The 15,052-nt window shown below is 41.2% G+C and overlaps 1 protein-coding gene across 1 annotated transcript in view; it reads right to left on the reverse strand.

The window, feature by feature from the left end:
* Positions 1-15,052, reverse strand: part of LOC121158159 (SPHK1 interactor, AKAP domain containing) — a 125,553-nt gene that overhangs the window by 103,828 nt on the left and 6,673 nt on the right. The window contains exon 3 of the mRNA XM_040982777.1: positions 1,395-1,502. Within this exon, the coding sequence (XP_040838711.1) occupies positions 1,395-1,502 (108 nt within the window). The remainder of the gene's footprint in view (positions 1-1,394; positions 1,503-15,052) is intronic.

Here is a 15,052-nt window from a genome sequence, read left to right on the forward strand (position 1 = left end):
CTATGTCCTTTACCCTACAAATTTTAGTGACCCAATTTTCATGCATTCTTTAAGTGAATGAGTTTCCAATTCCGGCATTGTTCAGACATGAATTCCAAGCTAAGTGTGGCAAGAGATAGTTTTTACTTTCTGTTTTTCTCTTTCACAATGTGTAGCTGTGTAATTGGATATCTGCATCAGCAAATGCCTGAATTTTCCAGCCTGACTCAAGATCCAGTTTGCAGAGAAGGTATCATTGTTACATTACTTCTTGCTTAATCGTGTTTATTTTCCCCAAACAGTGTTTGGCTTGTAACCAGTTTTTTGGCAAAGGGCTCAAAACTACTAAAAATAGCTGAAGGACAATCATTTGCCTAAAATAAATCCACGTGCCCATTGAATGGACTCTGTTTTTAATTTGTCAGATTTAATTGATTCATTAATTTTGGTGCTATGGGATTCTGCAGGATGAGGTTTTTGCATTGTCTGTCTGCCAGTTCTGATTGTCTGGTTTTACTCATCATGGACAAAAAGCATTTCCATTCCATTATCAGTTTCCCCTTCCTCCAATCTGTCTCTCTTTTTCCTCTTTCAGTAGAAATGCTGGCATGCACCTTACCTCCAGGAATATCTCAGAGCTGATGCTCTCAATTTAGTCATGAGAACTGCACCACTTTTATCTCCTCTTCAGAAAACACTCTTCCTGAATTTCTCTAATCAAGGCCCCTTGAGAGCTTTTGAGTTTAATAAGAAGGAAACATAGCTTTATAGAATACATAGGAAAGCGCATATTAAGGTTAACAGTCTATACTCACGTTCTAAGCCCTAGTAACCGCATGGCTTAACCAAAATAACATTTCTTGCTTTTCAAAGATAAGCTATGGAATACTGAAAAGGCCTGCCTCTTTATTCTTGGACTGGAAAGATTTTCAAACAATGATTCTAGCTTGTAATCATAGTAGGAAATTTTTACACAGCTTTTGTTAAAGGAATCAAAAATGGTCTTTTATGATTATATATTTCTGAATATATATATTGTATATTTCTGAATATATATATATCAGTTGTTTTTGAAGACATAAATATGTGTTTCATTTTCAGAGATTCATCAAAGAAATCGTGTTGGAATGAGCAAATATTCGCACTTCAAAAATTTCTAAGAACTGTATTGCAGAATGCATGCATGGATTTCTATCTTGAACCATAATAAACTAACTTTAATTCCATTTTCTATGAGGTTTTGAAGGATCCTTATATGTTATTTTTTCCATAATCCAAGTAATACACTTATGTGATTTCAAAATGATACTTTCCCAGCCTTTGTTTCATTATGACACACTTCTGTCCCAAACACACATACCCACGCTCACGTCTCAGCTTTGTAGTACAACACCCCGAGAGTTCTCTCTACTTACAGAAGCACAATCTTCAGACTTGTCTTCCACAAAACCGATTTGGCAGGGCGTTCTCTGATTGTGCAACCAGTAGTCTGTAGATTCAAGCAGGCTGTTGCTGCGAAGAACCTGGGGGAACCCAGAAAACTCTCTCAGTGCTTATTTGGCAAGGTTTTCTTTTTTAGTAAAAGGATCTTTTCTTACAAAAATGAAACAAAGCAAAAACAAACACTACAGGTACTTTTTCTTTCCTCTGAGCCTCTGGAGGCCAGCTGCTGTGCTCAGGGTGTGAAGTGTGCAAGCCAGAATCAGCTAGTGAAGAATGTGTGTGTTTGCACTGAAGTCTCCCCTCCTCTCCACTGCTCCTCCTGGAACCATCAGTGCAAGTGTGACTTTTGCAAAGTTTGCAGGCAGGTGATTGTTTCAAGGTGTGGTTCAAGCGGTGCTGGGGCTCAGAGTTCACTTACTGGGAAGACTGTTTTACACTCTGAATATTTCCAGTTTTTCAAAAGTGTAGCCTTTTCCTTTTTTGGTGCAATACTGATTCTGCAGTTTCTCAGTTCTGCTAACATAGATGCGAAAAAAGTAAAATTCCAGAGGATTGCATGAAAATTTTAAAGTCTTTGCATCAAATAAACTGTATTAAAGTAGTCATTTCCATTTAGAAAGAGTGTAGTAAAACAATAGGAAATTTAACACATGGATTTCCAGGACTAAGCAGGAATTACAAATGCTCTGTGTGTGACTTTATTTTAAAATAAAGACAAAAAAGTGTATTTCAGATCCAAAACACACTGAAGAACCAAATTTAATGAGAGAACAAAATTGGCCAAATTTTAACATCTTTCATCATTTTCCAATTACATGAAACTTTCTTCAACTTATTTGTAAAAATCCAATGCCATCTCAGTAGCTTCTCATTTATCAGAATATATGTTTAATATTTGACATAATAGATATAAATAACATAATAAATTCAATCAGTTCAGGCAATGCCAACAAAACTAAATCACATTTAGTCTTGTGTGCAACTCCAAAACACCTTTTTTATCCTGTATTGATAGAAATGTATCAGTTTTTGTGCCCAAATACACTTTACTATATAATTCTGACACATTTTTCTATCCCATGTCTGTTTTTGATGAATAAACTGTGCTTGAGGTTACCTCTTGATGCATTTTTTTCTGTCACAGCACAGAGACTCTCTGTGAGTGAGCAGGTGTGTGGATGAGGCACTTGGGTGATTCGTGAAGATTAAGGCTGGTTAATAAACATTTTCTTAACAATAGTGCCTAAACTAAGATTCTTAAAGTGTGAGCAGCAATGTCTCTTTGGGCACAGTAAACTGTTTTTCTAATAATCTTGGAACATCTGCCATTTCCGGTCTCACTGTCGCGTGAGTATTGGGTTGACTTTACAGACGCTGCATGACATAGGATATAGCACGGCAACTGAATGCAGGTTGGAAAGCTGAGCGATTTCTACTGTGTCAGGTATTAAGAAGATTTGCAAACAGGAAAACTGAAGGTTGAAGGTTAGGGGAAAGTGGGTGTGACCATTGTTTCCATTTGTTTTTTCTTCTTGTAAATGGGAGAAGAGGGCATGTACAGGGAGAGCCCACATCCAGCCTCCCGGTTCTTTGAGTACCCTGGGATAAGGAATGGCCAGCTGATGCCATCCCAAGGTCTCCGGTGTGGAGCATCCTCTGCGGGTTTTGCCCAAGTGGTTTCAGTAGTGTGATAGTTCTGAAATACTGCTGATTTTGCCAATCCAAGGATAAGTAAATCCTTCCAAGGATTGCTGGCTGACATAGTCCACCTCAGAGTCTCCATTTTCAGATATTGGCTGGAGTAGTTAACCAATTTGTTCTGCCCTCCATCTTCCATTATGGTACCAGATATACTCTGTGGGCTTCAATGAACTGCCATATCCTCCATGCACATCTGGGCATGCTGCTCACTGCTCCGTCTAAGCCACTGAGGAAGCACAGTTCTGACACATGCACTCCACAGCCAGACCACAGATCCTGTGATTCTCCCCATGGTGGGAGTTCTGAGTCCAGTGGTTCAGTTGGAGGGATCCCCAAAGAAACCTCATCTGAAGTGATCCCAGGCTTGACTCTTGTGTGTGCTTGCCAGTATGGGTCTGACTCAGTCTGTCATCCACAACAACCTACACACACATTGGTAGTTGCGATTGCTGTGTCAGTTCTGTCTCCACTCCCATCTCTTACCTAAACCAATGGATGCTGTGGCACAGCCCAACACTAACCACCACATGCTTGGCCCTCGCATTCACCAGTGGGAGCTGCAGCCTCATCAGAGAATTCCCCAATAATCTCCACTAGGCCTGACCCTAGTCCTAGTTCCTGTGCTTGCCAGTTTGTGCAGCAGATGGTCCAATCTGTCCTACATCCCATTCAGCTCTAATACATGTCACTGGGTGTTGAAGTCTAGTTCAATCCAACCAACTCTGCTATCCATCCCACACTCATACCAGTGGGTGCCACCACCTGTTTAGCCAGGGCCACCTCCAGTTCTGGTTCTCATGCTCACTAATGGGAGTTGAAATCCAAAAAAGTCATGCCCACAGTTTCTTTACTGGATCCACTCTTAGTCTAGAATCATGCACTCTCCACGTGGTTCTACACTCTGGCTTAACAGAAGTCCTAAAACTTGCCAGCTGGTTTTGCACTGGTCTAACCAGTCTGCATTTACTCTGGCTCATGCATGCATCAGTGGATACAGTTGATTAGCCCCGCCTGGGTCTCCTCCTAACCTAGTTGATATGCAGGCCAACAGGTATTGGAACCCTGGCTGGTCTAGTCTGCCACTGAGTCCAACTCTCACCCTCAGCAATAAGAACAGTGGCTCAAAAGAAGAGCCCAGCTTGTGGGCAATTGCTCCAGACCCCTGTCCTGCTACCTGGTCAGTGTGGCTTAGAGCTTACGTGCCCATGGCCTGAGGCACAGCTTTCAGCCCTACACGTGGAATATGACCTTGGACAAGGCTAGAAGATCAAGGGGAATACGCATGGAACATAACCCCTGACATGACTAGAAGGTCAAGGAAAATTGATGCATCATATAGCCAATGACAGTGTCTTTGGTGGGTGGAGATGGCGCGAGTCTACCAAAAGATAGCTCCTGCCCTTCCTTCCTGAACCTTTATAACCCTGGAATCTGTTCTGAATAAGTGGACATTCCTCACCAGCTTGTCCCTGGTGGTTCTTATGGCTGAAAAACACTGCTGCGTCACCCTCTGTGACCCTGAGGCCTGCTGGCAGGCTTTAAACCTCAAGAACAACCCAGCTCCCCTAATGGATTTGCACCCCCCTGTCCCAAGTCCACAAGTGCTGGTGGGGTCAATGGCCCAGTCTGACATGGCCTGCTTTACCTCAGAATTTGTTGGCCTGGCCTAGGCTTGCCCAGGTTCCAGCTCATGCTGGTGTCTGCTGTTGCCTTGCCCAGCCCAGGCAGTCCCCTGTCCCATTCCTAATGTGAACTGACTCATGTTGTAGCCCAATCTGTCCTGTCCTGTACCCCATCTAGGTTCTCAAGTCTGCCAGTGGGTGATATGAACTGGCCCAACCTGGCCCACCTCCAGACCTGAGTTACACGTATGCTGGCTCATGTTGTAAGCTGGCCTGCTCTGACTGCCCCAGCCTTGGTTCTTGTGCTCACCTGCAGGGACTGCATCCTGACAGCAGAGTTCCCCAAGCTGCTCTCTCAGGCCTCTTCCCAGTGGCAGCCCTCGTGCATACCGGTGAGTCCTTTTCCAGGACACACTCCTTCAGCAGTCCTCACTCCCCCAAGTCCCCTTTCCCTCATCCACACTCGCTGTGCCTGGGAGTGCATGGGTTCTCCAGGCACTTGATACTATGGGATAAGGGACATTCTAAGGGCTTTGTTTCTTTTTAAGATATTTAATATGTATTTGAAATGGAGACTTCAGAGTCAGTGGACATACACACACAGAAGAAGTGAAAGAGAGAGAGAAGAGAAAATTCATTTGCTGGTTTTCCCTGTGTACTGGGCTAGGGCAAACCAAAGAGTAAAAAGTATCTTCCAGGTCTCCCATAGGTGTGCAGGAGCCCAAGCTTCTTTCCCAGCTGCTTTAGCAGGGAGCTGGCTCAGAAGTGGAGCACCTGGGACACAAATGAGTTGCAATTTGAGATGACAGTGCTACAGGCAGATGGAGACTTAGCTTGCTACACCACTACATTGGCTCCATTTTTAAGCTTTGTTTTCCATTTTTAAGCTTTGTTTTCATTACTGAAATTCGAAGGTTACATTCTTGTTTAAGGAAAAGATACAAGTGGATACTTTAGTTAACACATTAGCGATTGTTTGTAGTTTATTGATTTCTTAAAGGAAAGCATGATTTTACATCTGAGTCACCATTAAACAAACTGATGTCTTCATGTTTTTGCCCCTTGCCTTTCTTTGATCTTCACAGGCAGGAGCACTTATCAATAGAAAAATTACTTTATATCATAACATTAGAATTTTAAATCATTGGAACATATTGGCTAATTTTGTTTTATAACACTATCTCATACATCTTTAAGGTAGTCAGTAGTGATTGCAAAGGTCATTTATTTAAAGTTAGACCTTAGGTCTGACTTTTGACCTACTGGTTAGAATATCGACAGATGCATGTGTTTCATGATATATGCACAATTCCTGGATCTGATTTCTCATTCCAGCTTCCAGCCTGTATAGACCGAGGCAGGATTGGTGACTCCAGTGTTGAGTTCCTGAACCTATGTGCCAGAAAGGAAGGAGAATGCTATGATGGGAAGTATGTTTATGCTCTTAATGCTGCATTATGAATTATATGACGCTTGGTTCCTTTTCAAGTTTTGTAAAAAGCTAATTGCTTCATTGATTTGCTTACTGCATGGCTCCTTCATATCCAGCAACTCTGAAAATGTTTCCTAAGTCACTTTCTGCTTCATTGAAAGCAGAAATGGCAGCTTAAGGAACTGAATTTTAAAACAAAATCTAGGGCCCAGGTGCGGTATCCAAGTGGTGGAAAGTCCTCGCTTTGCACACGCCAGTATCCCATATGGGTGTTGGTTCTGGTCCCAGAGGTTTTGCTTCCCTTCCAGCTTCCTACTTTTGGCCTGGGAAAGCAGTCAAGGATGGCCCAAAGCCTTGGGCCCCTGCACCCATGTGGAAGACCTGGAAGAGGCTGCTGGCTCCTGGCTTCAGATGGGCATAGCTCTAGTGTTGCATTCACTTGGGGAGTGAATCAACGGACAGGAGATCTTCCTCTCTCTCCTCTTCTCTGTATATCTGACTTTCCAGTAAAAAACAAACATAAACAAACAAACAAACAAAAGTAAATCTAAAAACAAATAAACAAACAAACAAACCCAAATTCTAAGGTGTACTGTTGCTCCAGTGATTAAGATGTCATTTGGGATAAAACTTAATCAAAGTGCTTGTGTCCCAGTTCTGACTCTGGGATTACAGATTCTGTGACTGTGTCCTTTGGGAAGCAGCAGGTGCATGCTCCAATAACTGCTCCTGCTGCCCACGTGGGAAACCTGAACGCGTCCCTGGCTTCCGGTCCTAGCCTGGCTCAGCCCCAGCCATTGCAGGCATCTAGGGAGTAAACAATTGACTGGATTATCTCACCCTTTCTCTCTCTTCCCCTTTCTTTCTCTGCTTTTCAAATCAAATAACAAAATTTTAAACAATAAGAAAAAAATAGAAGGCTATCTATATCTTTTAATATTTAAGAACAAATATTTGATGAGAAGATTCATCCTCCATATAGCTTTAAAACTTTAATCTCACAAATAAATAAATATTAAAAAAGAAATCTAGGTGGGAAAAAAAACCTTTGAATTTTTTCATAAATAAGTAACATTTCAACTGACTATAGCAATAGCTAAAATAAAGTGCACCTCATTTCAAAATAACATTTAAATATTATTTATTTAGTAATTATCAGTTATTTAGTTAGTTATTATTAGTTATTTAAATAGTGTTAACACTATACATTCCAATTACTGATGAAATAAAACCATATTCATTGAGAAAAACCTAATATACATCAGATGCATTTGATCTATAACCTTGTCGAGAAATACGTATGTAAAATAATTAGTACAATGACTGGCAAATAGTAAGCACCCACTAAACACTGGATATCCTAAACATAGTCATGCCCTTCACTGAGGCCTGCAATTGCTTTTAGTGTGAAATAAGGCTGGAAGTAAAAACAGCAGATAAAGGATCCATTGAAAGCCTGGTGCATTCTCCCTTTTCCCTTCATACGTGGCTCACTCAGCAAAGAAATTGTATTCATAAAGTATCAAAAATCATTCAATTCTCAAGCGTATATTCTTTCTATGAGCACTTCGGTGTTTCTAAAGATTGCACAAACCATTAAACCAAGGGCATTTCATGAGTTAGAATGGCTTAATGTAGGCCCGGTGTGTTAGCCTAGTGGCTAAAGTCCTTGCCTTGCATGTGCCAGTATCCCATATGGGCACCGGTTCTAATCCTGGTGGCTCCACTTCTCGTCCAGCTCCCTGCTTGTGGCCTGGAAAAGCAGTAGAGGACGACCCAAAGCCTTGAGACCCTGCACCCACGTGGGAGACCTGGAAGAGACTCCTGGCTCTTGACTTCGCATTGGCTCAGCTCTGGCCACTCTGGCTGCTTGGGGAGCGAATCAGCAGATGGAACTTCCTCTCTGTCTTTCCTCTCTTTTTATCTGACTTTCCAATAAAAATAAATAAATCTTTAAAAAAAAGAATTGCTTAACATATGAATATAATGCTAAGTGGTTTATTAAAGACTGAATTTCTGGGCCCGGCGCCATGGTGCAGGTGGTTGGGTCCTCGCCTTGCACGCCCGGGATCCCATGTGGGCGCCGGTTCTAATCCCGGCAGCCCCGCTTCCCGTCCGGCTCCCTGCCTGTGGCCTGGGAGGGCAGTAGAAGACAGCCCAAAGCTTTGGGACCCTGCACCCACGCGGGAAGCCCGGAGGAGGCTCCTGGCTTCGGATCGGCATGGTATCGGCTGTTGAGCTCACTTGGGGAGTGAATCATCGGACGGAAGATCTTCCTCTCTGTATCTCCTCTCTGTGTATCCGCCTTTCCAATAAAAAATAATAAAAATAAATCTTAAAAAAAAAAAGTCAAGGAAAATAGAATTAAAGGATAAATTTATAAAAAAAAAAAAAAAAAAGACTGAATTTCTATTCTCTCTGCTTGTTTCTCTGTGTAACTCTTTGTATATGCCTTTACAGTAAAAATAAATAAATCTTAACAGAAAAAATTTTAAAGGATCTGTACTTTCACCAAGTCAGGGAACACTGCTTAATGGGTAAACTTAAGTTTGAGAGCCTGACTCAGCTTGTGATCCTATACAAACAGGAATTAAAATTCTAATTCCACCATTTGCCAAGAGAGCCTGGACAAGTAACTTCGCGTCTGTGGAATGTCGATCTCACATCTATTGCATGAGGACTATTAAAGCCATGAAAACATTGTTTAAAAAATGAAATGAGAGGATGTTTGCAAAGGGCTCACCCCTTGACGTATGATTGCAATCAGTATCTGAATCAGTAACATTTAGACAATATCTTTGCCGCCTTACCATTTTCCTGACCTTTTCACAGTTGGCATTTTCCTTTATGGTTTGTGATGTGCTACGCTTATGTTATCCCTCCTGTTTCCCAGCTTGCTTCAGTCAACATTCACTCAACAAATGTTCATTGAGCTCTTCTGCTGCTAGACACCGCGGTTATTGACTTTCATGATGGTGACAGCTTCTCTTTTGGAAACCAAGCTCGGGCCCAGGAAAGCAAGCACTCATCGTGCTGGGGAAAGGAAGGCAGCTGTTTTCTTCAATGGCAATCCGGTCAGATGCCACCAAGGAGGGAGTGGCTTATTTCTCCCTGAGTGGAGGAGGTGGCAAAGGACTTGTAGTTGGCCACAGCACTGGGAGAGACACTGGGCAGGTGAGGAAAGCATATGTCCCCTCTTTTCAATGATTCTGCTCCAGCACCCTAAGCATTCTCTATGGTTTCATCTCCAGGGGTTGCACTTTGTTCTTTTTTCAAACTCCTCCCTGGAGGGTTCGGGACTCGCAGGGCCGATCATCACCTGGGGCATGACTCACTGATTCTATCTCCAGCTTTGACCTTTCTCTGAAGCTCCATTTTTTGGGGGCTTTTTGCTTCCTCTTAGTTATTTCTTTCGAGTTTCCTGCTGTTGATTGTTTCTTTGTGTTTGGTATCTAAATGAAATCAGATACCCTCATTCTGTTCACAGTGGATGGCAGAGCCATCGTGACACTTAGGTTGGCTTAAATCTGTGTGTCATCAGAAGCATCTTTTTGTCTGTATGTATTCTATTCTCTGCTCTATAAAGTTCATTTTCTTGTTTAAATCACTTAATTGTAGCAAAATTTTAGACACTTTGTTTATAAGGACCAGCCAATCCAGATAGAAGAATGGTGAAAAATATAGACTTCAGTCCACTGTTATGGAGCTAAAAATATGATAGACATGGGTTGGGAGCAGAGTTGTAGCACAGCTAGCAAAGCTGCCATTTATAATGTTAGCATCTGGTGTGGGTGCAACCTTGTGTCCAAGCTGCTCCGCTTGTGATCCAGCTCTCTGCCTGTGTCCTCGGAAAAGCAGCAGAGGATTACAGAATTATTTGAGCCTCTACCTCCCACACAAGAGACGTGGAAGAAGGTCATAGCCCTTGAATTCAGTCAGGCCCCTGAGACGTGAATCAGACTTCTATGAAACTAGCTTAGTCCTCCTGCGGATGGGGTGTTATAGAGTGAGTTCCACCTGTTTGGCTTGCTCTTTGCGTTCTTTCTCATCGTGTGAGCTCTCTGCCATGTGCTTGCATTAGGTGCACTCTGCTGTGCTGTGGTCAGCCAGAGGTCTCCCATCACAGTGAACCATCTAGACCTCTTGTCTTTATAAAGCATCTGGCCTTAGGTGTTTTGTTATAGTAACATAAAAGAGACTGAGACACTAAATTTAGATGTTTCTCAGACTTTTCCTTTAATTATTTGCTTGTACAATCATATATTGTGACCCATTGGTTTATCACAAGTGCCACCTTACAGTTCTTATGGTGTATTGTACCTCAGATCATCACAACTGCCCCTGAATTTTATTTTATCAATGTCCTTCCCCAATCAGAAGTGTGAACTGAAACTTAACCCCACTCCAGTGTCCTTAGTGCCCTGTTTCTTTGAAATCTCTGTAATGAGAACAGAATTTTCAATTCAGAATACTGGAATTCATATGTGTCTTCTTACACGTCGGTGGGAGTATTATTTGAGCATATGAGAATCTCAATTTGTATTTCACATGTATTTTCCAGCATATGATTGGCTCTGACCAGCTACTTGTCACTTGGCACTAAAACCTTCCACAGAAGATGTGATTTTTCCTTTCCTATGATTATACCTTTAAAACAAAACTTTGAGTTTACAGTGACTTATTTAATATAAAGAAAATGTACAACTACATATTAAATATAATGATTCTTTTAAGTTTTTCACAAGAGTTTCATTTCCTGCAAGAATTTTATGAAAGAAGTGTCATTTATTGAAAAGTGTTGTTTTTTTAAAAAAAGAGGCATGACTTTTGGCTTTTTGTGATAGAGCAGTTGGTTGTGGCTGTGTGGATGTCATTTCTAGTTTCTCTGTTCCATTGGACAAAATGTCTTCTTTTGTGACAGTATCATATTGTTTTAATTACTGTAGCTTTGTAATGTGTTTTAAGCCATGATTCCGTAGTATCTCCTGCTTTGTTCTTTTTGATCAAGATTTTGTCATCTACTCAGGATCTTTGGTTGTGGTTCCATGTTCTAAGTAACTTTTAATGGTAAGCTTTGCCTTAACTGATCAGTGAATAAAGAAAATGTGACACTATACACAATGGACTATTGCTCAGGCTTTTAGAAAAAAGATGAAATCTTGTCATTTCCAACCACATGAATAGAACTGGTGGTTATTACACTGGGTCAGATAAGTCACGTACAGAAAGACAGGTGTGATATGATGTTCCTATATGTGGAAGCTAAAAAGGCAATTTCATACAAGTCAAGAATATGATAGTTTCCAGAGACTGGGGGCTATTGGTGATAGAAACAGGTGGGAAAGGCCATTGAACAGGTGCTAGATTAAGGCTGGACAGATGTGACAATTCGTGTGTATCCACCAGGATGCACAGAAAACAATGCATCCCACATTTCTCAGAAAATACAGAAGGAAAACACACAGAATGTTTTCTTCACCGTAAATAAATGTTAAATGCTTGGAGAGATAGATTTCCTTTATCATGATCGGACATTATACAAAATGCAGACGTATTGGAATATCATATATTACCCCATAAATATGCTCAATTTTATGTGTCGGTTAAAACTTCAACAAAATCATTTATAGCTAGTATCAAGCTACAAGTCTGCTTGCTCTGCTGCATCACAGAGTCATCAGCAGGCAGAAGGTGTTTTGGAAGTCACTCAGCGCGCTTTGGCTATATAAGACAGGCTCTGTGAGGACGAGTGGTTCACTGTCCATTGTCATAAGCCGGCTTTCTTACACAAAGGCCTGAGAGCAGAGAGAGAACAGCCGAAGGCTAGTGGAAGGCAGCTAGGTGGGTAATTAGCCTTTCTGAAAATAACCAAAGATGAAAAAGTTAATTTTGAATGCTAGATTAGATATTTTTAAAATTTAAGACTCATTCAATTTTTGGATAGGGATATTTGTAATTACAGCAATAATTCATAAGAAAAAGTCACTTGCCAAGTTTCAGCAGTGCAGCATCCTCTTTCATTCTGCAAAATGTTCTAAGCTATTTTAGGTTTTAAGAGTCCTACTTTCTGCTTTAAAAAAAGACATTGCAAGATCCTTCCAGGAGTTCTTTACAGATAGCCAAAAGGATGTTCAAGGAACTGAGCTGTTCCAAGCAGAATAAGGCACGCGCCTTGGATTCCTCAACCCTGGGTTGCAAGAGAGTTGGACACAAGTGTGGGAGTGGGGAGCAGAGTTCAGAATGGAACTCTTCAAGTACACTGATGCTGTCTGGAACATGAAACTCACTAATAGATGAACTGCAATACAAGCTAAAAGATATAGTTCCATACGGGAACTTTGTTTCATCAACATGTTGCATCAGTACATCAATGTTTTGCAAGGAATGAACTCCCAATCCTCAGACGCTGATCCTGCCTCTTTTTAATGTCTCATTGTTAAAATCCAGAGAAAATATCAGACCTCTAGAGGAGCCTTCGCTGCAGGCAGAGGAGAGCTGACCCTGAGGAAGGTCTCCACTAGTTGCTTTCCTGCAGGTGTCTAGATTGTGCTCATGGCTGGGGCACAGTGAAGTTTCTGTAGGCAGTCAGTGGAACTGCTTCTAGAGGGAGTTTCTGTGGCTGGTTACTTAGATGCATCTGTGCAGAATTGAGACTTGAAGATGTATTTGTTTAGCTCTGACCTTATCTCTCCCCTCACTGGTTTTAATGGTGCCCCTCTCATGAAGGTTGTGACCTTCAAAGCGTTAATTCTTTCATTCAACCCCGCAGTCCTTGAGTGAGACTGATCTTGACATCCAAATGCATCTTCGTTGGCCTTTTAATTTTTCTCCCACTGCCCCATACAGCTTTCCCCTCTCCTTGCTCTATTTCCTCTTACCCCTCCTGGCATGGGCTGACTACATTACAGTCTCTCTTTGTGGTAGGAGTTCTCTTTAGAATTGCCACATTATGTCACTTTTATTCTTTTTGCATGATAATACTTGCTTTCTTTTTTTTTTTTTTTTTAATTCTTGCTGGGCCCAGCACAGTAGACTAGCAGCTCTTGCATGGGCCAAGATTCTATATGAGAGCAAGTTTTAATCCCAGCAGCCCTGCTTCCCATCCAGCTCCCTGCTTGTGTCCTGGGAAAGCAGTCCATGATGGCCCAAAGCCTTGGGACCCTGCACCTGTGTGGGAGACATGGAAGAAACTCAGGGCTCCTGGCTTTGGATCAGCTCAGCTCTGGCCACCGCAGTCACTTGGGGAGTGGATCATAGAATGGAAGATCTTCCTCTCTATCTCTGCTCCTCTCCATATATTTGACTTTCCAATAAAACTAACTAAATCTTAAAAAAAAAAAAAAAAAGTCCTGTGTTTCCAAGGCTGCTGATCACTCCTCTAGAGTGGTGATAGAAAAGGACACCCGGATGTTTGTTTTAAAAGAGTAGGCCGTCTCTGCCATGGCTGTCCAAGAACTAGGCTTGAAGACTACCAACAGACTGCGTTTTATACTCCAGGTGGAGGGTTATGTGTCTTCCTCTTATGGAAAGAGTAATGCAGTTCAATAATGCTGATTCTAGTTTTATTTCAATATTTTTAAAACCCCTCTTTTCTTCCTTGAAAGAAACAGTTTCTATGAATGCAGAGTCTGTTATAATTCTTCCCCACCACAGCTGGCATTTAAGCATAATCAAAGTGATTCTTTGTTGCTTGAGAATGTTGTTGGTGCTACTTCTAAAGCAATAATGACTGTTAGTAATGTCTTTAGGAAATGGATTGGATTCCAAAAAAAAAAAAATCCCAATTGATATGCCCATGACTGCACACATTAACTGAATTGCTTTTGTTAATTACATGTCCCCACAAAAAGGACTTAAATGGGCTTATATGAAAGTATATTAACAACAACAACAACAAAAAGATGAAACATCAAGGAACTGTCATTTTATCATTCTTCAGCTGGATCTATGGCATGTTTGAACATAAATGTAAGTCTGTTTGCAGGGCGTCAGGCATGGAGAGGAATGCACTTGAAACTTCAAAAAGCAGATCAGACGTCAAGTTATGATCAAGCTCAGCTATGGGGAATGTGGAACGCTTTGAGTCTGCTGCCTTTGATAAGTCTAAGGCAGATTTAATTAACACGGCAAAGGGTATTTATGTTGTTGATTTTTCTCCAAGAAGTTTTTCCTCACATCAATTCTGTTCAGGAAGTTGGCTTCACCCTGCTTTATACAATAAATCCTTAGTTTGTGAAGTAAAGCATGGATTCAAAATGTCAGTTTTTGTGGAAACGCAACATTGGATAGAATGCTTTCAATGCCGAGAAAAATCTAACAGAAATTAAACATAAAGAGGGTGCACGCTATGTTCATATTAGCTTTCAAATTCTTTTAAAGTACAGTTTGTCTTGAGTAAAGACCATTGATTGGGGATCGACCCATATTTGTTGAGCATCAACTATGATACGAGCAACATTTTCTCCAACATTTTCTTTTGGGAGCATCACAGTAACAACGGGGGGAAACACCACGGTCATAAGATCACACAGTAAGAAAGGAAACTTTTAATTCAAGATTTTGATTTCCAAGTTTGAAGTTGCTATATAATACTCCACCGTTTCTTTAAAAATGACTACATTTTCACTTACACTGAAGCAATTATTAATACCTCTCACATAGTATTTAACAAATATATAAAAAACATTATTGTGACCTAGCTTAATAATGGAAAATCTCTAGGTTTCCATTTGTCAAAGGTTGTTGTAAAGTTGTCTTTTCAGAAGTGGCAGCCTGGGAAAAGGGATATTAGGTTTATGCCTATGTGAGGTGTAATTCTAGGGAATCTGGGGAGGATTCTGGGGAGTTCTCTTCCAACCACCAACTCTCCCATTCT

The sequence above is a fragment of the Ochotona curzoniae genome, unplaced genomic scaffold, assembly GCF_017591425.1.
Source record: "Ochotona curzoniae isolate NIBS_2020 unplaced genomic scaffold, NIBS_Ocur_1.0 contig_3643, whole genome shotgun sequence".
In the NCBI taxonomy this organism is placed as follows: domain Eukaryota; kingdom Metazoa; phylum Chordata; class Mammalia; order Lagomorpha; family Ochotonidae; genus Ochotona; species Ochotona curzoniae.